Here is a 27,480-nt window from a genome sequence, read left to right as displayed (position 1 = left end):
GGGAGGTGGAGAATCTGGAGGTTTTTTTTAGGCGCACTTTGTGGCGTGAAAAACAGGCGTCCAGGTCAGGACTGCGCCGTTCTAGGCGCGGCTCTAAACTTGGGCCCTATGTTACTGGACTAACAATCCAGAGAATGTGTGTTAAAATCCCACCATGGTAGTTTTGGAAATAAAAGCTGGCATCAGTAAAAGTGACCCTGATTGTCGCAAAAATCCAACAGGTTTACTAATGTCCTTTAGGGAAAGAAACATGCCACCCTTACCCAATCTGGTCTATATGTGACTCCAGTCCCACACCAACATGATTGACTTTTAACTGCCCCTCTGAAATGGCCCAGCAAGCCACTCAATTGTATCAAAACCACCAGTGCAACTAAAGATGGGCAATAAATCATGACTTTGCCAGCGATACCCACATCCTTAGAATGAATCAAAAAATGATGAATACTCCAAATTCTATTTTCATTACAAGATTCGGGGATTCTTTTTACTGGTGTTCGTGTTTCTGCAAAAACTTTAATTTGTTCACTTATATGTTCCACTGGCTATGCATTTAGTTCTTTATCTCTGACCTTTTTTGAAAACTCAGGATCAACAGGAAAATGATAGCAAAGTGTAAGTCGGTATACAGGGTTAGAACATAAGAAATAGGAGCAGGACTAGGCCATTTGGCCCCTCGAGCTCATGGCTGATCTGATCATGGACTCAGCTATAGTGTTTAGTTAGCAGTTATGGGGGATTACCATGCTTTGGCAGCACTTGGGATGGTTCGGGGAATGGGAGTAATATGAAGAGGGATTCTGCGGTGTCGAACATGGGGATTGATTTACTGGATGACTCCGGGCACCTGATAGTAGTTGGGGATTCCTAGGTTTTGGGAAGCAGGACACAATCCAGATCTGGCAGCAACATGGGACGGGTAATCTGGGAGCATTAGCGAAAGATACAAGGATCAATCTAGTCTGGGGAAGGGCAGTGCTCTGGTTAGAGTGGGAAGGGAGGGACTTGAGATTTGGAAGTACTGAGGTATGGAATCCTCTGGTCTAAAAAGGGACCACTATCTTGGGGCACTGGTGTCGAAGGAGCCACAGCAGCATTGGAGAGAGGAAGCAAACCCAGGGAAATGTGACCAGTCTGTCCATCAGGTCAGGGCCTGACCTTAAATTGTTTTTTTAGCAACAAAATCTGCTTTTATAATATTTGCAATATAACATTATGTAGGGATCCAGACATACCTGCAGAATCAAAACATTATGGAAAGCAGGAAGGATCTGCTGGGGTTCACCAAAGTGAGGAATCCAACCAGATCCAACCTTCCTCCTAGAGGTTTAAACATTACAAATTAGATGAAATAAATATAAAGACACTAAATACACAATAAGCACTTCAAAAAAATACCAGAGCCCAAGATGGGCAGAGCTGTTGCGAACTGCACCACATGCAAGTCGAGATGGAAATCAGCAGCTGGGAGGTTAAGAGTTGGAGTGAGTCACATGGAGAGAATAAATCAGAAACCAAAACAAGAAATGGGGATTAAAAATTGAAAGATCAATGGCAGGAAACGGTTACATGAAGTGTGCACTATATGCAAGACTATTAATTATATATATATGGTAGATCTCCTTTTGAAATACAAGCCCGAGAGCCAAGTATAAAGAAATTTATAAAACAGGATTCTTTATGTGAGAAAACCTTTGTATGAATGAGAGCAGAGAGGCTAGGATCTACTGCAACATTTACATGCATACACTCAATCACTTCATTTCAATGTGTTATTTGAAGACCCAGTCCATGTCCTGAAAAAGCAGACTAGCTTTGCCCCCTCTCCCAATTATCCTGCTGACTACTTGCATTCCTTATGGAACAATCCAAGCCACTTCCAATGATACTGCAGTTTTTAATAGCCCAAACACACCAATATTAGATAGCTTTCACAATATGTTTGGATAGATGGAAGATGCTGAACTAAAAAGAGAAATAAAAAAATATTGATTTCAAATTATGTTTCTGATACAAAATAAAGCATCAGACGCCAGGGCAATGCTCGTCAGGATGTAGTGAAGTCTGAGTGAAAGAGAGTGAATAAAGTAATCAGCAGGATGTAATAGGAAGGGGCCAGAGCAAAGGATAGCAAGAACAGATCTTAGCCTAGAATGAGAAATGGTAGAGGCAAAGACCATCAAGGGGAGGACAGATATCCTTATGTCTAATTAGATGCTCTGATTTGAGGCTCTTTATCTTGGTACCTCTTTCTGCCCCTTTTCTTGTCCCACACCAGAACACATTTGCAAGTAAAGAATATTAAATGCAACTGCTAAAGTATTATCTTATTTAATGCTTCAACATTCCACATCCCTTACGTAAACCTGGTATGAAACATGAGTGACATCTATAAAATGGAATTCTGCACAAATATGCACACCATTGCTGTTACGGACAAATCTTCAAGTGCTGCAATTTCAATATAGGTGTTACCAAAATAAAGAATACTAAAAAAATCATGAATATCCATCCCATCATCCGTGGAGGGCTTTGGGAAGATACAGAGCTGCAAGGAATGACTATCACACTCTGATTTTAAAAACATAAGAACATAAGAAATAGGAGTAGGCCATTAGACCCCTCGAGCCTGCTCTGCCATTTAATTAAGATCATGGCTGATTTGATCATGGACTCAGCTATATTTCCCTGCCTGCTCCCCATAACCCTTTATTCCCTTATTGCTCAAAAGTCTGTCTATCTCCACCTTAAATATATTCAAATGACCCAGCCTCCACAGCTCTCTGGGGCAGAGAACTCCACAGATTTACAATCCTCAGAAGAAATTCTTCCTCATCTCATTTTTAAATGGATGGCCCTTTATTCTGAGACTATGCCCCCTAATTTGAGTTTCCCCGAGGAGTGGAAATATCCTCTCTGCATCCAACTTGTTGAGCCCTCTCATTGGGCCCAAGTTTCCACATGATTCGCGCCTGATTTTTCGGAGCAACTGGTGGAGAACGGACTATTTTAGAAATCGCAATTCTCCACATTTTTTTTTCTGCAGTTCTAGTCAGGTAGAACAGTTCTACTTTGGTAGAACAGTTCTACTTTAGAACAGAATTTTTTCTTCAAAAGGGGGCGTGTCCAGCCACTGACGCCTGATTTGAAAGTTTCCACAGTGAAAATGTACTCCAAACTAAAGTAGAATGGAGCCAGTGAAGATTTTTGTAGAACTGAAAAAACCTGTTCTACACATTAAAAAATCAGGCGCAGGTTACAAATTAGGCGTCCAGAACGAGGTGGGGGGGAAGGGGGGGGAAGGAAATTCATTAAATTCGACAATAAATCCTTATTTATATTTCTACAAATATTATACAAATAAATCCAACCTGAATAAACATTTATAAGCCAAGAAAACATTTTCCTACCTGTGTGAAAGTGCTTCAGCCAGGGAGAATTCTGCAGCCGTTCGTGCCGCTGAGCAGAAGGGGGAGAGAGAGAGGGGGGAGGGAGGGAGAGAGAGCGGGGGGTGGGGAGAGAGCGGGGCGGGGGGGGGGGGGGGGGGGGGAGAGAGAGCGGGTGGGAGGGGGGAGAGAGAGGGGGGGAGAGAGAGGGAGAGGGGGAGGGAGGGAGGGAGGGGAGGGAGGGAGCGAGAGCGGGGGGGGGGGGAAGAGAGCGGGTGGGAGGGGGGCAGAGAGCGGGGGGGGAAGAGAGAGCGGGAGGGGGGGGAAGAGGGCGGGTCGGGTCGGGTCAGTCGGGGGGGGGGGGGGAGCGGGTGTCGGGTCTTGGGTCAGGGCGGGGGAGCGGGTGTCTGGTCGGCGGGGGAGCGGGTGTCGGGTCGGGTCGGCTGGGGGGCTGGGGGGGAGCGGGTGCTGGGTCTGGTCGGGGTGGGGGGGGGGGGGAGCAGGAGCTGGCCGTGTGAGGAGCCTCATTCACGCAGCCCCAGTGAGGCCATTCAGCCAGGGCTAGGGGCTGCGTGCTTCGGGCCCCTCCCACACAGTTCGGCGCCTGGAGCTACTGCACTTGCGTGCCGACTATAGCGTGCATGTGCAGAGGTCCCGGCACTGTTTTCAGCGCCAGGACCTGGCTCCGCCCCCCCCACAGCTCGTGCTGACTGCGCCGAGGACCAGAGGACCTGCAAGTAGGTGGAGAATACCGAGGATTTTTTTAGGCACCGTTTTAGGCGCGAAAAACGGGCGCCCAGCTCGGAGGGGCGCCCGTTTTTTTTCTTGTGGAAACTTGGGCCCACTATCTTATATGTTTCGATAAGATCACACCTCATTCTTCTCAACTCCAATGATTATAGTCCCAACTTACCTTCATAAGTCAACCCTCTTATCTCCAGAATCAACCTAGTGAACCTTCTCTGAACAGCCTCCAATGAAAATATATAATTCCTTAAATTCAGAGACCAAAACTGCTCGCAGTACTCTCGATGTGGCCTCACCAATACCCTGCACAGTTGTAGCAGGACTTCTCTGCTTTTATATTCTATCCCCCTTGCACTAAAGGCCAACATTCCATTTGCCTTCCTGATTACTTGCTGTACCTGCATACTAACTTTAAAATGTGATCTATCTTGACGTCGATCATTTCAGAAAATGATACAGAAAGCTCTTTAAAATGTCATATTTTGCCAAGACATTCATAATTTCCCCAATGACAAACTACTGATTTATTTAACAGAGAACTATAATATCAAAGCTTTCGTGGCAATTTTCACCCAACCATTTCTGAGATGTTGACTTGGGTGCCTCACCCAGGAGGCATTATTCACGATAGGCAGAGAATGTCATCAGGATATTCCACCATGGGTGCAAGAGCTGAACATAGTGAGAGGTGAGAATTGTTGCTCTCGATAACCAAGTGCGGAACTAGGGGGACCAAACGAACCCGAGGTCAATGGGACAATCAACAGGAAAACCCTTCAAGTATCACACCGGACACTCAGGAAGGTGGTCAATAGGCCAATCATCACAATCCCCAGGACATCGCTGCAAGAGTTCCTCAGGCCCAAAAATTTTCAGCTACTTTATCAATGACCTTTTCAGCGTAAGGTCAAGAGTGAGAGCCTTCACTGAAAATTCCAATGTTCAGCTCCATTCACAACTTCTCCGCTAATGAAGCTTGGGGTGACATGTTGCAGGTAACATTCACGCATACAAGTGCTAGGTAATTACTATTTTCAACAAGGAAAAATCCAATTCCTTGAACTTCAGTATCACCACTGCAATCAGCAAGTCCACCAATGAATTCCTGGGGGTCAGTAGAGACCTGATGGTCCGGCATATCCCTCACACTACCATTACCATCAAGCCAGGGGACCAACCCTGGTTAATGAGTGCAGAAGAGCATGCCAGGAGCAGCACCAGCTGTAACTAAAAATGAAGTGCTAATCTGGTGAAGCTACAACACAGGACTCATCATAGGCAGTCCCTCGAAATGAGGATGACTTGCTTCCACGCCAAAAAATGGATGAGTTCACAGGTGTTTCAATGAAGGATATAATATTCCAGGTCCTGAACTACATCCTCAAGGGTGGAAGATGTCTGTGCGTGGATTTTTTTGGCATGTGGTGGCCATTGCACACCAGCCACCATACGGACTTGACAGAGCTAGGTCTTGATCCAGTGGCAAGGGTTATCCAAGACGACTGGAGACCAGCTCTGCTGCATGGACTAGTGTGCACACATAGCACAGTGTGGGCTGGCCGATGCTGTCCCTGGGCCTGAACTCATACCTCTCCTGGGCCTCGATAACATTCCTCCAGTCGCTGCCCACGCTCCAATCACAGACCTGGACCTTGATGACATCACTCTTCATTGCTGTCGCCCTCCTGCACCAGCTCGTGCTGTACCTTGCAATGGCCGCCGCACCTTTTATGGCCCCGACCTGCCGCTGATGGTCTCTCGCAGGTCGGGGCCTCCAGGCTGCTCCCAGGCCGCCGCACCTTTTATGGCCCCGACCTGCCGCTAGTGTTCTCACGCAGTTCAGGGCCTCCACGCTGCTCCCAGGCCGCCACTCACCGCTCCTTTTATGGCCCCGACCTGCCGCTAGTGTTCTCACACAGGTCGGGGCCTCCATGCTGCTCCAGGACTACATGCATGCTAAACAGCAGAAGCAGCATGCTACAGAGAGTTAAGCGATTCCACAACCAACGGATCAGATCAAAGCTCTGCAATCTTGCCACATCCAGAATGGTGGTGGACAATGAAACAACTAATGGGAGGAGGCTCCACGAAGATCTCCATCCTCAATGATGGCGGAGCTGAAGCGTTTGCAACCATCTTCAGCCAGAAGTGCCAAGTGGTTGATCGAGCTCGGCATCCTCCTTAGGTCCCCACCATCACAGAAGTTAGTCTTCAGCCAATTCATAAGAACGTAAGAAATAGGAGCAGGAGTAGTCCAAACGGCCCCTCGAGCCTACTCCACCATTTAATATGATCATGGCTGATCCAATCATGGACTCAAGTCCACTTCCCTGTCCGCTCTCCATAACCCCTTATTGTTTAAGAAACTATCTATTTCTGTTTTAAATTTATTCAATGTCCCAGCTTCTACAGCTCTATGAGGCAACGAATTCCACAGATCCACAACCCTATGAGATCTTCTCATCAGTTTTAAATGGGCGGCCCCTTATTCTAAGATTATGTCCTCTAGTTCTAGTCTCCCAATGGGTCCAAGTTTCCACAAGAAAAAAAACGGCGCCCCTCCGAGCTGGGCGCCTAAAAAAATCCTCGGTAGTCTCCACCGACTTACAGGTCCTGTGGCACTCGGCACGAGCTGTGGGGGGGGCGGAGCCAGGTCCCTGTGCTGAAAACAGTGCCGGGACCTCTGCACATGCGCGCTACAGTCGGCACGCAAGTGCAGTAGCTCCAGGCACCGAACTGTGTGGGAGGGGCCCGAAGCACGCAGCCCCTAGCCCTGGCCCAATGGCCTCACTGGGGCTGCGTGAATAAGGCTCCTCCCACGGCCAGCTCCTGCTCCCCGCCCGACCAGACCCGACACTCGCTCCCCCTCCCGCCGACCAGACCCGACACCTGAGACCCGCTCCCCCCACCCCCCCAGCCCCGACACCCGAGACCCGCTCCCCCCCACCGCCCCGATACCCGCTCTCCCCCCCCCGACAGAGACCCGAGACCAGCTCTCCCCCCCGCCCCGAGGCCCGCTCCCCGACCCGGGGTCTTCTCTCTTCTCTCTTCTCTCTTCTCTCTTCTCTCTTCTCTCTTCTCTCTTCTCTCTTCTCTCTTCTCTCTTCTCTCTTCTCTCTTCTCTCGCTCAGCAGCACGAACAGCTGCAGAATTCTCCCTGGCTGAAGCACTTTCACACAGGTAGGAAGATGGTTTATTTAATCTTTTCTTGGCTTATAAATGTTTATTCAGGTTGGATTTATTTGTATAATATTTGTAGAAGTATAAATAAGGATTTATTGTCAAATTTAATGAGTTCCCTTCCCCCCCACCTCGTTCTGGGCGCCTAATTTGTAACCTGCGCCTGATTTTTTAATGTGTAGAACAGGTTTTTTCAGTTCTACAAAAATCTTCACTGGCGCCATTCTACTTTAGTTTGGAGTACATTTTCACTGTGGAAACTTTCAAATCAGGCGTCAGTGGCCGGACACGCCCCCTTTTGAAGAAAAAATTCTGTTCTAAACTAGAACTGTTCTACCTGACTAGAACTGCAGAAAAGAAAATGTGGAGAATTGCGATTTCTAAAATAGTCCGTTCTCCACCAGTTGCTCCTAAAAATCAGGCGCGAATCATGTGGAAACTTGGGCCCTATCAGTGGAAACATCCTCTCTGCATCCACCTTGTCAAGCCCCCTCATAATTTTATACATTTCAATAAGATCACCTCTCATTCTTCTGAATTCCAATGAGTAGAGACCCAACCTACTCAACTTTTCCTCATAAGTCAACCCCCTCATCTCTGGAATCAACCTTGTGAACCTTCTCTGAACTACCTCCAAAGCAAGTATATCCTTTCATAAGTATAGAAATCAACACTGCATGCATTATTCCAGGTGTGGCTTCACCAATACCCTGTACAACTGTCGCAAGACTTCCCTGCTTTTATACTCCATTCCCTTTGCAATAAAGGCCAAGGTTCCATTGGCCTTCCTGATCACTTGATGTACATGCATACTAACCTTTTGTGTTTCATACACAAGTACCCCCAGGTCCCTCTGTACTGCAGCATTTTGCAATCTTTCTCCATTTAAATAATAACTTGGTCATTGATTTTTTTTCTGCCAAAGTGCATGACCTCACACTTTCCAACATTATACTCCATCTGCCAAATGTTTGCCCACTCACTTAGCCTGTCTTTGTCCTTTTGCAGATTTTGTGTCCTCCTCACACATTGCTTTTCCTCCCATCTTTGTATCGTCGGCAAACTTGGCTACGTTACACTCAGTCCGTTCCTCAAAGTCGTTAATATAGATTGTAAATAGTTGGGGTCCCAGCACTGATCCCTGCGGCACCCCACTGGTTACTGATTGACAACCTGAGAATTAACCATTTATCCCTACTCTGTTCTCTGTTCGTTAGCCAATCCTCTATCCATGCTGATATATTACCCCAACCCCGTGAACTTTTATCTTGTGCAGTAACCTTTTATGTGGCACCTTGTCAAATGCCTTCTGAAAGTCCAAATACACCACATCCACTGGTTCTCCTTTATCCACCCTGTTCATTACATCCTCAAAGAATTTCAGCAAATTTGTCAAACATGACTTCCCCTTCATAAATCCATGCTGACTCTGCCTGACTGAATTTTGCTTTTCCAAATGTCCTGCTACTGTTTCTTTAATAATGGGCTCCAACATTTTCACCAACCACAGATGTTAGGCTAACTAGTCTATAGTTTCCTGCTTTTTGTCTGCCTCCTTTTTTTAAATAGGAGCGTTACCTTTGCAGTTTTCCAATCTGCTGGGACCTCTCCAGAATCCAGGGAATTTTGGTAAATTACAACCAATGCATCCACTATCCCTGCCGCTACTTCTCAAGACCCTAGGATGCAAGCCATCAGGTCCAGGGGATTTATCCGCCTTTAGTCCCATTATCTTACTGAGTACCACCTCTTTAGTGATTATGATTGTGTTAAGTTCCTCCCCCCTTAACTATTCACTGTTGGAATATTAGTGTCCTCTACCATAAAGACGGATACAAAATATTTGTTCAGAGTTTCTGCCATCTCCATGTTCCCCATTACTAATTCCCCGGTCTCGTCCTCTAAGGGACCAACATTTACTCTAGCCACTCTCTTCCTTTTTATATACCTATAGAAACTCTTGCTATCGTTTTTTATATTTCGTGCTAGTTTACTTTCATAGTCTATCTTCCTTTTCGTAATCATTTTTTGAGTCATTCTTTGTTAGCATTTAAACGCTTCCCAATCTTCTGTCCACCCACTAGTTTTGTCCACATTGTATGTCCTTGTTTTTAATTGGATACCATCCTCTATTTCTTTCGTTAGCCACGGATGGCTATCTTTTCTCTTGCACCCATTTCTCCTCACTGGAATATATTTTTCTTGAGTTGTGAAATATCTCCTTAAATGTACACCACTGTTCATCAACCGTCCTACACTTTAATCTATTTTCCCAGTCCACTTAAGCCAACTCAGCCCTCATACCTTCAGAGTCTCCTTTATTTAAGCTTAGTACGCTGGTTAGAGATCCAACTTTCTCACCCTCCATCTGAATTTGAAATTCAATCATGCTATAATCACTCATTCCAAGGGGATCCTTTACTCGGAGATTGTTTATTAATCCTGTCTCATTACACAGGACCAGATCTAAGATCACCTGCCCCTGGTTGGTTCCGTGACATAGAAAATAGGTGCAGGAGTAGGCCATTCAGCCCTTCGAGCCTGCACCGCCATTCAATGAGTTCATGGCTGAACATGCAACTTCAGTACCCCATTCCTGCTTTCTCGCCATACCCCTTGATCCCCCTAGTAGTAAGGACTACATCTAACTCCTTTTTGAATATATTTAGTGAATTGGCCTCAACAACTTTCTGTGGTAGAGAATTCCACAGGTTCACCACTCTCTGGGTGAAGAAGTTTCTCCTCATCTCGGTCCTAAATGGCTTACCCCTTATCCTTAGACTGTGACCCCTGGTTCTGGACTTCCCCAACATTGGGAACATTCTTCCTGCATCTAACCTGTCTAAACCCGTCAGAATTTTAAACGTTTCTATGAGATCCTCTCTCATTCTTCTGAACTCCAGTGAATACAAGCCCAGTTGATCCAGTCTTTCTTGATATGTCAGTCCCGCCATTCCGGGAATCAGTCTGGTGAACCTTCGCTGCACTCCCTTAATAGCAAGAATGTCCTTCCTCAAGTTCGGAGACCAAAACTGTACACAATACTCCAGGTGTGGCCTCATCAAGGCCCTGTACAACTGTAGTAACACCTCCCTGCCCCTGTACTCAAATCCCCTCGCTATGAAGGCCAACATGCCATTTGCTTTCTTAACCGCCTGCTGTACCTGCATGCCAACCTTCAATGACTGATGTACCATGACACCCAGGTCTCGTTGCACCTCCCCTTTTCCTAATCTGTCACCATTCAGATAATAGTCTGTCTCTCTGTTTTTACCACCAAAGTGAATAACCTCACATTTATCCACATTATACTTCATCTGCCATGCATTTGCCCACTCACCTAACCTATCCAAGTCACTCTGCAACCTCATAGCATCCTCCTCGCAGCTCACACTGCCACCCAACTTAGTGTCATCCACAAACTTGGAGATACTACATTTAATTCCCTTGTCTAAATCATTAATGTACAATGTAAACAGCTGGGGCCCCAGCACAGAACCTTGCGGTACCCCACTAGTCACTGCCTGCCATTCTGAAAAGTACCCATTTACTCCTACTCTTTGCTTCCTGTCTGACAACCAGTTCTCAATCCATGTCAGCACACTACCCCCAATCCCATGTGCTTTAACTTTGCACATTAATCTCTTGTGTGGGACCTTGTCGAAAGCCTTCTGAAAGTCCAAATATACCACATCAACTGGTTCTCCCTTGTCCACTCTACTGGAAACATCCTCAAAAAATTCCAGAAGATTTGTCAAGCATGATTTCCCTTTCACAAATCCATGCTGACTTGGACCTATCATGTCACCTCTTTCCAAATGCGCTGCTATGACATCCTTAATAATTGATTCCATCATTTTACCCACTACTAATGTCAGGCTGACCGGTCTATAATTCCCTGTTTTCTCTCTCCTTCCGTTTTTAAAAAGTGGGGTTACATTGGCTATCCTCCACTCGATAGGAACTGATCCAGAATCTATGGAATGTTGGAAAATGACTGTCAATGCATCCGCTATTTCCAAGGCCACCTCCTTAAGTACTCTGGGATACTGCTCAAGCAACCCATGCCTCATGCACTCCACATGATATCAAGATTTGTCTCAGTGCACTGGATACAGCAAAGGCCATGGGCCCCGACAACATCGTGGCTGTCATGCTGATAACTCGTGCTCCAGAACTAGCTGAGACTCTAGCCAAGCTGTTCCAGTACAGCTACAACACTGGCATCTTTCCAACTAAGTGAAAAATTACCCAGGTATGCCGATGCCCAGTTTGGGTTCCGCCAGAACCACTCGGCTCCAGACCTCATTACAGCCATGATCCAAACATGGACAAAAGAGCTGAATTCCAGAGACGAGGCGAGAGTGACTGCCATTGCCATTAAGGCTGCATTTGACCTAGTGTGGCATCAAGGAGCCCTAGTAAAATTTAAGTCAATGGGAATCAGGGGGAAAACTCTCCACTGGACCAACCGTCTTCAGCTGCTTCATCAATGACCTTCCCTCCATTATAAGGTCAGAAATGAGGATGTTCGCTGATGATTGCACAGTGTGCAGTTTCATTCGCAACTCCTCAGATAATGAAGCAGTCCATTCCCATATGCAACAAGACCTGGACAACATTCAGGCTTGGGCTGATAAGAGGCAAGTAGAATCCGTGCCACACATGTGCCAGACAATGATCATCTCCAACAAGAGAAAGTCTATCCACCTCCACTTGACTTTCAATGGCATTACCATCATTGAATCCCCCACCATTAACATCCTGGGGGTCACCATTGACCAGAAACTTAACTGGACCAGCCAGAAATGGTGTGGCTACAAGAGAAGGTCAGAGGTTGGGTATTCTGCAGCAAGTGACTCACCTCCTAACTCCCGAAGGCACAAGTCAGGATGGAATACTCTCCACTTGCCTGGATAAGCACAGCTCCAACAACACTCAAGAAGCTCGACACCATCCAGGACAAAGCAGCCCGCTTGATTGGCACCATATCCACCATCTTAAACATTCACTCCTTCCACCACCGGCACAGTGTCTGCAGTGTGTAACATCTACAAGATGCGCTGCAGCACCTTCCAAAACCGCAACCTCTATCATGTAGAAGGACAAGGGCAACAGGTGCATGAGACCACCACCATCTCCAAGTCACACACCATCCTGACTGAGATGTGTCGCCATTCCTTAATCGTCGCTGGGTCAAAATCCTGGAACTCTCTCCCTAACACCGCTGTTAAGGCGGCGGATCACCACCACCTTCAGGAGCAATTAGGGATGGGCAAGAAATGCTGGCCTTGCCAGTGACGCCCATAACCTGAGAATGAATATTAAAACGTCACTGTTGCAATAAAGGGCAGTAGCCAATTAACACACAGCAAGAGCCCACAACTGCCATGAGATAAATGACAAGATAATCTGTTTTAATGGTATTGTTTGAGGGTTCAGTATTGGAACCAGAACTCCACTGGTTCTTCAACTAGTGCCATGGGATCATTTACATGTACAACAGGACAGATGGGGCTTTGACGTAACATCTTATCTGACAGACAGCACCTCCAACAGTGCCCCCTCTCATCCTTCTTCACTTAACCCTATCTGAATGGCGGCAGATTAGGAAAAGGGGAGGTGCAACGAGATCTAGGTGTCATGGTACATCAGTTATTGAAAGTTGGCATACAGGTACAGCAGGCAGTGAAGAAGTATGTTGGCTTTCATAGCTAGGGGATTTGAGTATAGCAGCAGGGAGGTCTTACTGCAGTTGTACAGGGCCTTGGTGAGGCCTCACCTGGAATAGTGTGTTCAGTTTTGGTCTCCTAATCTGAGGAAGGATATTCTTGCTATTGAGGGGGTGCAGCAAAAGTTCACCAGACTGATTCCCAGGATGGCTGGACTGATATATGAGGAGAGACTGAATCGACTGGACCTTTATTCACTGGAGTTTAGAAGGATGAGAGGGTATCTCATAGAAACATAGAAAATTCTGACAGGACTGGACAGGTTAGATGCAGGAAGAACGTCCCCGATGTTGGGGAAGTCCAGAACCAGGGGACACAGTCTAAGGATAAGGGGTAAGCCATTTAGGACTGAGATGAGGAGAAACTTCTTCACTCAGAGAGTTGTTAACCTGTGGAATTTTGTACCGCAGAGAGTTGTTGATGCCGGTTCATTGGATACATTCAAGAGGAAGTTAGATATGGCCCTTAAGGCTAAAGGGATCAAGGGGTATGGAGAGAAAGCAGGAAAGGGGTAACTGAGGTGAATGATCAGCCATGATCTTATTGAATGGCGGTGCAGGCTCGAAGGGCCGAATGGCCTACTCCTGCCCCTATTTTCTATGTTTCTATGTTTCATACAATGTTGCGAAGATTTGTGAAAGGCCAGAGGATTCTGACATCATTAGAAACCAGCAACAGCGGACTAAAAAAAAGATAGATTATGAGAGTAAACTTGAAAGAAATATAAAAACAGACAGTAAGAGCTTCTACAGGTATATAAAAAGAAAGAGAGTAGCTAAAATAATGGTTGGTCCCTTAGAGGATGAGACTGGAGAATTAATAATGGGAAACAGGGAAATGGCAGAGACTTTGAACAAATATTTTGTATCGGTCTTCACAGTAGAAGAAACTAAAAGCATCCCAATAATTGTTAATCAAGGGGCTATTGGGAGGACACAACTTAAAACAATCACTAGAGAAAAAATACGAGGCCAAGGTGGACAAGTCCCCTGGACCTGACGGCCTGCATCCTAGGGTCTTAAAAGAGGCTGCAGAGATAGTGGATGCATTGGTTGTAATCTACAAAAATTCCCTGGATTCTGGAGATGTCCCAGTGGATTGGAAAACTGCAAATGTAATGCCCCTATTTAAGAAAGGAGGGAGACAGAAAGCAGGAAACTACAGACCAGTTAGCCTAACATCTGTCATTGGGAAAATGCTGGAGTCCATTAAGGAAGTTGTTGCAGAATATTTAGAAAATCATAATATAGTCAAGCAGAGTCAGCATGGTTTTATGAAAGGCAAATCATGTTTGACAAATTTGCTGGAGTCCTTTGAGGATGTAACGAGCAGGGTGGATAAAGGGGAAACCAGTAAATGTCATGTATTGGGATTTCCAGAAGGTATTTGATAAGGTGCCACATAAAAGGTTATTGTACAAGATAAGAGCTCACAGGGTTGGGGGTAATATGGATAAAGAATCTACTAACTAACAGAAAACAGAGAGTCAGGATAAATGGGTCATTTTCAGGTTGGCATACTGTAACTAGTGGGGCCACAGTGCTGGGGCCTCAACTATTTACAATCTATATTAATGACTTGGATGAAGGGATCGAGTGTAATGTAGCCAAATTTGCTGATGCTACAAAGATAGATGGGAAACAAGTTGTGAGAAGGACACAAAGAATCTGCAAAGAGATATACATAAGCTGAGAAGGACGCAAAGAATCTGCAAAGAGATATGGATAAGCTAAGTGAGTGGGCAAAATTTGACAGATGGAATATAATGTGGGAAAATGTGAGGTTATCCACTTTGGGAGGAAAAATAAAAAAGCAAATTATTTAAATGGGCAGAGATTACAAAATGCTGCCGGATCTGGCATGAAACACAAAACGTTAGCATGCAGCTACAGCAAGTAATTAGGAAGGCAAATGGAATGTTGGCCTTTATTGCAAGGGGGATAGAGTATCAAAGCAGCAAAATCCTGCTCCAACTGTACAGGGCGTTGGTGAGACCATACCTGAAGTTTAGCGAAGGTTTACGAGGTTGATTCCTGAGAAGGGGTTGCCTTCTGAAGAAAGGTTGAGCAGATTGGGCCTATACTCATTGGAGTTTAGAAAAAAAGGGGTGATCTTATTGAAATGTATTAAATTCTGAGGGGGCTCGACAGGGTAGATGGAGAAAGGATGTTTCCCCTTGTGGGGGAATCTAAAACTAGGGGGCACAGCTTCAGAATAAGGGGTTGCACATTTAAAACGGAGATGAGGAGGAATTTCTTCTCAGAAGGTCATAGGTCTTTGGAATTCTCTAGCCCAGAGAGCTGTGGAGGCTGGGTCATTGAATATATTTAAGGTGGAGATAGACATATTTTTGAAAGATAAGGGAGACAAAGGTTATGGGGAGCAGGCAGGGAAGTGGAATGGAGGCCAGGATCAGATCAGCCATGATCTTATTGAATGGCAGAGCTGGCTCGAGGGACCAAATGGCCTACTCCTATTTCTTATGTATTGAATGGCGGAGCAGGCTCGAGTGGCCTACTCCTGCTCCCAATTCTTTTTTTGTTCTCATGATTGATCCAATCTTATATTGACATTACATTTTTCTTCCCCCACCAGCCAGTCCCTTAATCTGCGCAGTTTTTTTTTGCAAATGTATTTTTGTAATGAGGCTACTTTAACATTTGAGCTCAATCACATTCATAATCTTAATTCGGGTGTCAGCGTTTGCTGAGTGGTAGCACTGTGACTGAGTCAGCAGGTTGTGACTGGAGCACATGCTGCAGGCTGACACTCCAGTGCACTGAGGGAGGGCTTAACAGAGTGAACATGGGAAACCCATGGGTTGTGGAGTCCGATTTTGACCAAAAGATTGTCGTTGCCTCGGAACTGCAAACTAAAATGCACGCGGTCAGTTCTTTTTAAACAGTAGGGCGTTTTCTGGAAAGGAAAGCAAAGCCCTTCTCACCCCGCCCAATCCCCATCCACCCCCACAAAAAGGAGCCGGTCACTATGGTCAATGTTGACCCCCTGTCTGGAAGCTGCTGAACAATTGTCCTCCTGCCCCCGCCCGGTGTGTCAGTGCAGCCCGGACACATGCCGAGACACACACGCCCTCCATTGCGGGCTCCGTCCCGTCCCGTCCCGTCCCCTTCCCTCGCTCGGTGAAGCCTCCCCAGACACAGGGAGGGAGAGGCCGCTCACCTGTGAACGAGTCTGGGTAAATGGACTCCAGCGCCTCCAGCTCGTTGCGCTGCTCCTCGATGTAATCGGTCATCTTGCGCGGCGGAGAAATGCCATTGAGAGAAACCCTCTAGCACACGCTCCGGCCGCGGCTGCTGCTGCTCCGGCTCAGGCCCGGCTTCCGGCACCGCAACAAGTGGCAAACCGATCCCCCGTTCGCTCGATCGACCGATCGACGTGCCCGCCATCGATTTACTTTGCCCAGCCTGCGGCCGTGTCACGTGGCGCGGGAATGTCGTCACTGATTTGAAGGGACGAGGAGAGAGCAACAACAAGACAAAATGCTGGAAATCTCAGCGGGCCAGGCAGCATCTGTGGAGAGAGAAACAGAGTTAACATTTCAGGTCGATGGCTCTTCCTCAGAACTAGAATGTTGGAAAAGAACACATTCTTAACAAGCACTGAAAGGGGGAGAGGAAGCACAAAAGGGAAGGTCAATGATAGGGTGGAAGGCAGGAGAGATTGGAGAGACAAAAGGGATGATGGGCCGAATTGAAATGGTAATGACAGGAATTAGAAAAAGGTTAGTCTAGATTGGGTGGGAATGGTGGAATAATTACCAGCTGCTATTGGAGACAAAGAGAAAAAAAGAAACAGGCTCCGTCCACAGGGGAGGGAGCCAAAGATGGGCAGCGGTTACACTCCAAAATTGTTGAATTCGATGTTGAATCCAGAAGGCTGTAAAGTGCTTAAACGAAAGATGAGGTGCTGTTTCTCGAGCTTGCATTGAGCTTCGTTGGAACACTGTAGGAGACTGAGGACAAGGATATCAGAGTGGGAGTGGAATGGAGAATTAAAGTGACAGGCGACCGGAAGCTCAGTGTGACACTTGAGGACTAAACGGAGGTGCTCCGCAAAGCGGTCACCCAATCTCCTCAATGTAGCGGAGACCACATCGTGAGCAGCGAATACAGTATACTAAATTGAAAGAAGGACAAGTAAATCACTGTTTTACCTGGAAGAAGTATTTGGGGCCCTGGATAATGGGAAGGGAGGAGGTAAAAGGGCAGGTGTTGCATCTCCTGTGCTTGCACGGGAAGGTGCTGTGGGAAGGGGAGGGGGTGCTGGGGGTGACTGCAGAATGGATCAGGGTTTTGCAGAGGGAGCGGTCCCTTCAGAATGATGGGAGGGGAGAGGAAGATGTGATCGGTGGTGGGGTCACGCTGGAGATGGCGGAGGATGGTCCGTTGAACGTGGAGGCTGGTGGGGTGAAAGGCGAGGACAAGGGGAACCCTGTCATGGTTCTGAAAGAGAGGGGAAAGGGTGAGAGCGGAGGTGCGAGAGATAGAACAGTCACGGTCGAGTGCCATGTTAACCACGGCGGAGGGGAATCCTCTGTTGAGGAAAAAGGAAGACATCAGAGGCACTAGTGTGAAAGGTGGTATCGTCAGAGTAGATGCGACGGAGACAGAGAAACTGGGAGAATGGAATGGATGCGGGGTGGGAGGGAGTTGGTGGGCTTATAGTGGATACTGAGCAGCGCCGTTCGGTTAAATGGTGAGAGATCTGAGGCGTGGGAAGTGGGAGTGAGAGATTGAGGTAATGCTTCCCTCTCCCAGGTATTAGCTCCTGGCTGAGAGCAGGCATTGGGATGGCCAGAGGTCCACTTTGTGGAAGGAGTTGAGGTCAGAGTGGCTGCAGCCATTGTGCGCACCGCCTGCTCAACAGGCTCCGCAGTTGAGTGGGGCCAGCAGCCGGAGGGAGGACAGGACGACGCTGGAGGAATGGAGGCCCGAATGTTGCCGGGGGAGGAAGGCCAAGAAGTCAGCGGATGGACGGAGGCTCGAAACCTTTCAAGGACACCCTCAAAGCCTCCTTGATAAAGTGCAGCATCCTCACCGGTACCCGGGAATCCCTGGCCCAAGACCGCCCTAAGTGGAGGAAGAGCATCCGGGAGGGCATTGAGCACCTTGAGTCTCGTCACCAAGAGCATGCAGAGATCAAGCGCAGAGAGAGGAGCGTGCGGAAAACCAGACTCCCCACCCACTCACCCTTTCCTTCAACCACTGTCTGTCCCACCTATAATTCCCATATTGGACTGCACAGTCACCTGAGAACTCACTTTTAGAGTGGAAGCAAGTCTTCCTCGATTTCGAGGGACTGCCTATGATGATGATGAGTGGTACTGGTTGAAAGCCTATCTCCAGAGATGGAGACGGAGAAGTCAAGGAGAGGAAGGGAAGAGTCGGAGATGGACCATGTAAAAGTGAGGCTAGGGTGGAAATTGGATGCAAAGTGAATGAAATTTTCAAGTTCAGGGCGAGAGCAGGGAACAGTACCGATATATTCATCAATGCACTGGAAAAAGAGGTGAGGGAGGGGACCCGAGTAGGACTGGAACAAAGAATGTTCCACATATCCCATGAAAAGGCAGGTATAGCTAGGACCCATGCGGGTTCCCATAGCAACATCTTTAATTTGGAGGAAGTGAGCGGAGTTAAAGGAGAAGTTGTTCAATGTGAGAACAAGTTCAGCCAGGTGGAGGAGGGTGATGGTGGATGGGGACTGGTTGGGCCTCTGCTCGCGCCCTCAGGCCATCCTGATGGGGAATGGAAGTGTAGAGGGATTGGATGTCCATGGTGAAAAGGAGACGGATGGAACCGGGAAACTGTTACAGCGTCGGAGGAGTTGCAGATGTAGGTAGGAAGAGAATAGACAAGGAGAGAAAAAATAGAGTCGAGATAGGAAGAAATAAATTCTGTGGGGCAAGGGCTGAAATGATGGGTCTACCGAGGCAGTCCTGTTTGTGGATCTTGGGAAGGAGGTAGAAGCGGGCTTGGGGATCTATTGAGGTTGGTGGCTATGGAGGGAATAGCTATTTGCACTAGAAAAATGCTCTCCATTATCACATGACCTGATTGTTGATTGGTCCCCTTGCGGGATAAGCCACACCCAGGAATTTCTCTGGAATGTGTATTTGGAACGCACAGCCCAAGTTCTCAATGACTTTGTAAAGTGTAATTTGAGCCATTCTGACTTCAGACCCCAGAGAAGATAGAGCTCCCCAACCCAGCACAAGTTCTTGACACCCTCAGCCCAAGTTCCTTAACCACCCCACCAGCCCAAAACCTAACCCCCACCCCAGCCCAGGTTCATGCCTCCCCTAGCCCAAGTACATGCCTCACTCAGCCAAAGATCCTGACACCCTCAGCCTAAGTTCCTGCTGATACACTCATAGTAAAGGATGAAACTGAGTACTGTGTACAATGAGCAAGTTTGACCTTAGCTCCTTTAATAAGACTCCAGAGTGCAGGTACCTCGTGGGTGGCCTGCCTATATACTGTGCTCCCAAGGGATGCTGGGATCCCTTGTGACTCCAACAGGTGGGCCCTCTGGTGGTCAGGTGTGATGCAGATTACAAAGGATTAAATACATAACATCACTCCCCCGTGAAATCAACAGTACACTTATTTACAAGGTGAGACGATCTGGGGCTTTACGCTCCCTTGTCGATCATCTCGGTACAAATGCAGGTGTGGGTTGGTTGGTCAGTCCTTCACTGGGCTGCTGGGCAGCCGGCCTTGCCGGGCTGCTGGGGATGGTGAGTTCGGCTTCGTGGTCAACCATGATGTCGGTTGCCACTTGTGTGTGTGTGTTGGAGGGTCAAAGTTGGTGGTGTACTCTTTGGGTTGTTCATAGCTGTTGGTAAACCTCAATTTGATTTGGTCCAAATGTTTTCTGTGCGTTTGTCCATTCGCCAATTTGATCTGAAACATCCTACTCCCCACTTTGGCTGTGACCGTGCCTTAGAGCCATTTGGGACCAGGTCCATAATTGAGCACAAACACAGGATCATTGATCTCAATATCGCGTGACAAATTTGCGCGGTCATGGTACACACTTCGTTGATACCGCGCGCCCTTTTCATGAGCAACTCGGCTGGGGGAACCCCGGTGAGTGAGTGGGGTCTGGTGTGGTAGCTGAGCAGCACTTGGGACAGCCGAGTCTGCAGGGAGCCTTCCGACACACGTTTCAAGTTTTGCTTGATGGTCTGAATTGCCCATTCTGTCTGGCCGTTGGATACGGGCTTGAACGGAGCAAATGTGACGTGTTTGATCCCATTGCGGGTCATGAATTCCTTGAATTCAGCACTGGTGAAGCATGGCCCATTGTCGCTGACTAGGACATCAGGCAAGCTGTGCGTAGCAAACATGGTTCATAGGCTTTCAATAGTGGCCGTGGACGTGCTTACTGACGTTATTGCGCATTCAATCCATTTTGAGTAAGCGTCCACGACAACCAAAAACATTTTGTCTAGAAATGGACCTGCAGAGACTACGTGGATCCTCAACCACGGTTTAGAGGGCCACGACCACAAACTTAGCAGTGCCTCTCTGGGTGCATTGCTCAGCTGAGAGCAAGTGTTACATTAGCACACACATGACTTTAAATCTGAGTTGATGCCGGGTCACCACACATAGGATCTGGCTATGGCTTTCATCATTATGATGCCGGGGTGGGTGCTGTGCAGTTCAGATATGAACGTATCTCTGCCTTTCTTGGGCAAGACCACGCGATTGCCACACAATAGACAGTCCGCCTGCAGGGACAACTCATCTTTGCGTCTGTGGAACGGCTTAATCGCTTCCTGTATCTCCACTGGGACACAGGACCAGCTCCCATGGAGGACACAGTTTTTTTACCAAAGACAGTAAAGGATCCTGGCTGGTCCAGGTCCTGATCTGCCGAGCCGTAACGGGGGACTTCTCGTTCTCGAATGCCTCCATGACCATGAGCAAGTCTGCTGGCTGTGCCATTTCCACCCCGGTGGTAGGCAATGGCAGCCGACTGAGAGCATCTGCACAGTTCTCTGTGCCGGTCTGTGGCGGATTACATAGTTGTATGCCGACAGCGTGAGCGCCCATCTTTGGATGCGGGCAAAGGCATTGGTATTAATTCCTTTGCTCTCAGATTACAGCGATATGAGCGGCTTGTGGTCAGTTTCAAGCTCAAACTTGAGGCCAAATAAGTACTGGTACATTTTTTTCACCCTGTAGACGCAAGCCATGTTGTAGGCCCTTTTGTTCTTGGACAAACTCCTGGGTGCATAAGTGAGCGGTTGCAAAATCCCCGATTCATTAGCCTGTTGTAACACACACCCGCCCCCATATGACGACGCATCGCAAGCTAGCACTAATTGTTTACAAGGGTTATACAGGTCACGCAATTTGTTTGAACACAACAGATTTCTGGCTTTCTTAAAGGCAGCCACTTGTGAATTCCCCCATACCCAGTCGTCTCCCTTGCGCAGGAGCGCATGTAGGGGTTCTAGCAGGGTGCTTAACCCAGTTAGGAAATTACCGAAATAGTTAAGGAGTCCCAGGAACGACCGCAGTTCCGTCACGTTCTGTGGTCACGGCACGTTCTTGATGGCCTTTGTCTTGGCGTCGGTGGGTCTGATGCTGTCCGCTGCGATTCTTCTTCCCAAGAACTCGACGTCCTGTGCCAGGAAAACACACTTTAAGTGTTTCAACCTGAGTCCCACGCAATCCAACTGACTAAGGACCGCTTCCAGATTCTTCAAGTGCTTCATGGTGTCTCGACCTGTAAACAATATGTCATCCTGGAAAACCACTGTGCAAGGAACCGACTTTAGCAGGCTCTCCATGTTCCGCGAAGATTGCTGCGGCCGACCGAATCCTGAACGGGCACCGGCTGTAGATAAACAGACCTTTGTGCGTGTTGATGCAGGTGAGGCCTTTCGACGACTCCTCCAGCTCCTGCGTAATGCAGGCCGAGGTCAGGTCCAGCTTGGTGAACGTCTTCCCTCCAGCCAGGGTCGCAAATAGGTCGTCTGCCTTGGGTAGCGGATACTGGTCCTGCAGCAAAAAACGGTTAATCGTTACTTTCTAGTCCCCGCAAATTCTAACCGTGCCATCCTCCTTAAGTACCGGGACAATCGGACTGGCCCAGTCGTTGAATTCCACCGGCGCGATGATGCCTTCATATTGCAGCCTGTCCAGCTCAATTTCCACTTTTTCACGTATCATGTACGGTACCGCCCATGCCTTGTGGTGGATGGGTCACGTATCGGGAACCAAGTGGATCTGCACTTTCGCCCCCTGGAAGCTTCCAATGCCTGGCTCGAACAACGATGGGAACTTGCTCAGAACCTGGGTACATGAGGCGTCGTCGACGGACGAAAGCGCTCAGATGTCATCCCAGTTCCAGCCGATTTTTCCCAGCCAGCTTCTGCCAAACAATGTGGGGCCATCCCCTGGCACAATCTACAGTGGGAGTTCGTGTACTGCTCCGTCATAGGAGACTTTGACTTCAGCACTACCAATTACAGGGATTAGTTCCTTGGTGTAAGTCCTTAGTTTGGTGTGAATGGGGCTGAGCTTGGGCCTGTGTGCCTTTTTATCCCATAGCCTGTTGAAAGCCTTTTTACTCATTATGGACTGACTTGCCCACGTGTCCAGTTCCATCGATACTGAAATACCGTTCAGTTCAAATTTCAACATTATTGGTGGACATTTCGTAGTGAATGTGTACCCACACTTCTGCCTCCTCCGTACGAGTCTCCAATTCAGCCTGATCCACAGTGGATCGATCTTCCTCTGCAACGTGGTGGTTTGCAGGGTTTGCAGCTCGCCTGCACATTCCTTGGAGGTGTCCCATTGTTCTGCAACCACTGCACGCTTAGTGCTTAAAGCGGCATTGATGGGGCCGATGATCACCTCCGCAGCGCCAACAAGGTGTTAACTGCCTCGCATTAACGATTGATGGTGAACTCTGTGTCAATTGCGGTCGGGCCACAGCAGCCGGCGTGTATGTTCTGCCAAGTACATTTCTGCTCGAGACCGACGTTATTTTATGCACAGTACTGACCGAAACTTCTTTACTATGCAAAATCTGTTTGGTGTTGTCGCTGGTGGACATAAGTGCCAGGCTATCGTTATGGCTTTACTCAGATTCGGAGTTTATACAGTCAACAGTTTGCGAAGGATTGTCTCATGTCCAGTGCCCAGTACAAAAAAGTCTGAGCATTTGTTCTTGGAATCCCTCAAACTCACAATGTCCTGTGAGGCGCCTTAGTTCCTCGACATAGCTTGCCACTTCCTGGCCCTCCGATCATTGACACGTGAAGAACTGATACCTCCCCATCAAAACGCTTTCCTTTGGATTTAGGTGCTCCCGGACCAGCGTACACAATTCTTCATAGGATTTCACTGTCGGTTTTGCCGGGGCCAGGAGGTTAAACATATGAACATAAGAACATAAGAATTAGGAACAGGAGTAGGCCGTCTAGCCCCTCGAGCCTGCTCCGCCATTCAACAAAATCATGGCTGATCTGGCCGTGGACTCAGCTCCACTTACCTGCCCGCCCCCCATAACCCTTAATTCCCTTATTGGTTAAAAATCTATCTATCTGTGACTTGAATACATTCAATGAGCTAGCCTCAACTGCTTCCTTGGGCAGAGAATTCCACAGATTCACAACCCTCTGGGAGAAGAAATTCCTTCTCAACTCGGTTTTAAATTGGCTCCCCCATATTTTGAGGCTGTGCCCCCTAGTTCTAGTCTCCCCGACCAGTGGAAACAACCTCTCTGCCTCTATCTTGTCTATCCCTTTCATTATTTTAAATGTTTCTATAAGATCATCCCTCATCCTTCTGAACTCCAACAAGTAAAGACCCAGTCTACTCAATCTATCATCATAAGGTAATCCCCTCATCTCCAGAATCAGCCTAGTGAATCGTCTCTGTACCCCCTCCAAAGCTATTATATCCTTCCTTAAGTAAGGTGACCAAAACTGCATGCAGTACTCCAGGTGCGGCCTCACCAATACCGTATACAGTTGCAGAAGGACCTCCCTGCTTTTCTACTCCATCCCTCTCGCAATGAAGGCCAACATTCCATTCGCCTTCCTGATTACCTGTTACACATGCAAACTAACCTTTTGGGATTTCATGCACAAGGACCAATTGAGGAGCAGTGGAGGCGTGTCCTGCACAGTTGGAGCCCTGCTGCTGTGAGAGGAGCAGCTACCAACCTTAGCTCCTGCCTTTGAAGGCCTGGAGAGCCCTGAGAACAGCCCAGGAAGAGAAGGAAGGAAGGGGCTTCACCACCAACTTTCACCCAGAGGGAGAGGAGGAAAAAGCAGAAAACTTTGCCCAACTTAACATTCTACAAAGAGTTGGAGAGAGGGGGAAAGACCAACAACAACATCCAGTGTGGAAGGAGGGAGACTCTACCATTCTACAGGTGGGTGTGTTTTGGTGCAGTCCCCAATAGACTTTGTTGTATCAGTGGGGGGAGGAAAGAAGACCACTGAGGGCCGGAACATCGCGGGGGGTGTGTGTGTGTGGAAAGTGTGTGTGGGGGTCTTGCCTACAACTAGGCCCCACACACAATTGAACCCCCCCCCCCAATTGCCTAGCCTGGGATAGCTGGAGCTACCAGGCTGAAGATTTCATTTCTTTAATCACCCATTTAACATCGTTAGGAGTGTGTGCCTGGTGGCTCTAGCTGCCCCAGGTGAAGACATCTTCTCCCCTCACCCGAAGACCACCCCAAAGACTTTTTTGTGTTTTGCCATCTGGGGATTGCACCCACCCACAGCTGCGAGGGGAGACCTGCCCTCGCAGTTCCCCCCCCTTCCCACCCCCCTCTCCCTTTCTCTGTTACTCTCTGTTTCTCCCCTCTCTCTCTGAGACCCCTTCCTCCTAATTTAAAAAAAAACAAAACAATTAAGACAACTGAGCAGAGGGAGCAAGGCCCCTCCCCAATTGCCAACTAGGGGAGAGGTGTGCCTCGTTAAGAGCTCCTCTGCTCAGTCTTATCAAACAAGGCCTCATTAAGACCATTAAGGCCTGTGACTTTGGGGTGGGTGTAGCCCTTAAAGGGACCACGTGATGGCGACCCCATCCACGCCGGTGGCAGGGCCAGCGAAGACATATGCGCAGGTGGCAACCGCTTCCACGGCACCTCCTGCGCCACCCGCTGCCCTGCCACCTTTTACATTAATAACAAAGAAACACGGGGTCAAGAGCTACACTCACCCCACAATGAGCATTGAGGAGTGCGTGCGGGCGATGGCTGGGGTAGTCGGCCCCTCGGCCATTGTCGCAGCCTCCAAGATGTCTGGGAAGGCCGTGTTCTTCCTGGGGTCGGAGCGGGCGGTGTCCCTGACCCTTGAAAAGGGGCTCACGGTGGGCGGGACGTTCCTGCCGGTGGACCCTCTCGAGGCCACCGCGCAGAGGGTCATCGTGTCAAACGTCCCGCCCTTTGTTCCCGCTGAGCTCCTCCTCCCTCACCTACAACAACTGGGGGAGGTAAGGTCGGGGATCAACCCCATACCGCTCGGCCTCAGGGAGAACAGCCCCTGCGCCACGTGTTCTCCTTCCGCCGCCAGCTCTTTGTCCGGCTGGCGTGGGAGGAGACGACGGAGGGCTATTTTAATGTGGTGCACGAGGGGACTGCCTACCGCGTCTTCTGGACATCGGACCGCGTGCGGTGCCATGCCTGCAGAGAGGTGGGGCACATTCGCAAGAACTGCCCCGCCTCCAAGGCCGCCAAACCACCGAAGGCGGCCAAGGCTGGCGCCGCCGCCACCCCTCCCCCTAGTTGCGTCCGCGTGCCGGGAGCCGTAGGTGCACGGGCATCGTCGGGGGCCTTTGTTTTCACGGCCTCCGGCGGGGGGGAGGGAGAGCGTCCGATCGAAAAGAAGGCGCGGAAGAAGACGAGACATCTAGAGGCGGGTCCCCTCAGTGCGCCAGAAAGTTTGACCACCGCGCTCAGCCCAACCCAGTCAGCGGCGAGCGCGGGGTGCCCTGAGCCCGAGCCCTTGACCAATACCGCAGAGGGGCTCGGGCGAGGGCAAGATAAGGAAAAGGGGGGGGCGGAGCGGGAGGCCTCGGCACACATGGAGGTGTCCCTGCCCCAGGAACAAAAGGAGGCACCGCCCCAATGAGGCGGAGGGGGAACAACATCCCTCCGCGGAGGAGGCGGTGCCCGCCGCGTGTCCCGCGTCCCCCACCAGCGCCCCCAAATTGCGCTGTAGGCGCGAGGAATCTGTCCCCGGGGAGGGTGAGGCAGTCGAGGCTGCCCAGCCACTGCCTCCTGGGGATGACGTGGAAGATTTGCCTGTCGTGGAGGGCGTGGGGCCAGCGGAAGAATGCGTAGCCGCCGGGTCGAGCGTCCCGGGGACTGAGGCGGGCGGGGCCGAAAAGGCCGAACCTGAGCCCGCCCAGCCAATACCCAACTTCCCCCGGGATTTGCTCGACTCGGCAGAAACTGAAAATGGCAATTTTATTGAATCCGTACACGCTGGGCTGGGGGGTGGCGGCGGGGAGGGAGAAGAACAACAACCCTCGCCCCCTACTGTGGAGCTGGGGGAATTGGAGGACCTGGAACATTACTTTGACCAGGTCTCTCCCTGTTCCACGGTTCCTGGGGCAGAGGGGAAACCCCTTCCGCTGTCGCTTCCCGACCCAGCACCAATTTTAAAAGAGCCCAGTGGGGACTCCTCTGCCGACGATCCTGGGGGTGGGATCGGGGCAGAGCCAGGGCCAGATGGAGCGGCCGAGCCGTTTGCCGTACCTCGTGCGGTCGACGGGCCGGCTGCTAGCGGCGACCTCCCGGAGGGGGACGGGGACTCGGTGGAGGACGCGGGTGAAGATCTCGAGTCCATCGCCAGTGAGGCGGTGGATCTGCTCGCGGCCGCCACTGAGACCCTCCTCATTCCCGTAGAGGAACTCCGGGACTTTTTGGTCCAGTGCCGGGGTCGCCGCGACCAAGCCCGTCTGGCCCTGGAAAGACGGTCCGAGCCGGGGTTGCTCATCGCGTCCGTCCGCGCCGCCGCTAAAACCATGGCCGCGGGCGGGCCCTTATCAAAGGCTCAGGGCCTTGAGCTGCGCCGGCTCAAAAAGTTCCTCGCTGGGCTGCTGAAGGAGTGGAGGTCAACAAACGACTCCACTCCTCCCCCACAATAGGTTAGGTAGAGGTTGCACTATGCTCTAGTCATGAAGATAACCATAGCCAGCCTCAACATCAACGGCAGCAGAGAGGCACGCCGTAGATTTAACAATTTTTCGCTCCTGCGGGAGGGGAAATATGCGGTGTGCTTCCTGCAAGAAACCCACACCGTTCCGGGAGATGAAGCCACGTGGCTCCTGGAATGGCAAGGAGAGGTCCGCATGAGCCACCTCACCGCCACTTCTAGTGGGGTGGCCATCTTGCTGGGCCCGCATTTTCAGCCGGAGATCTTGGGG

At 49.3% G+C, this 27,480-nt stretch overlaps 1 protein-coding gene across 2 annotated transcripts in view; it reads right to left on the bottom strand.

Annotated features, from left to right (window-relative positions):
* Window positions 1–16,422, bottom strand: part of rwdd1 (RWD domain containing 1) — a 60,735-nt gene extending 44,313 nt beyond the window's left edge. The window contains exon 1 of one of the 2 annotated variants that reach the window (XM_070884466.1): window positions 16,226–16,422. In XM_070884466.1, the coding sequence (XP_070740567.1) occupies window positions 16,226–16,298 (73 nt within the window). In that variant the 5' untranslated portion in view covers window positions 16,299–16,422. The remainder of the gene's footprint in view (window positions 1–16,225) is intronic. The other variant, XM_070884467.1, reaches the window with a different exon arrangement.
* Window positions 16,423–27,480: the final 11,058 nt, after the last annotated feature.

This window comes from Pristiophorus japonicus, chromosome 7 (genome assembly GCF_044704955.1).
Source record: "Pristiophorus japonicus isolate sPriJap1 chromosome 7, sPriJap1.hap1, whole genome shotgun sequence".
In the NCBI taxonomy this organism is placed as follows: Eukaryota; Metazoa; Chordata; class Chondrichthyes; family Pristiophoridae; genus Pristiophorus; species Pristiophorus japonicus.
Note: the sequence above shows the minus strand (reverse complement) of the source record. Positions and strands in the feature narration are given on the sequence as shown.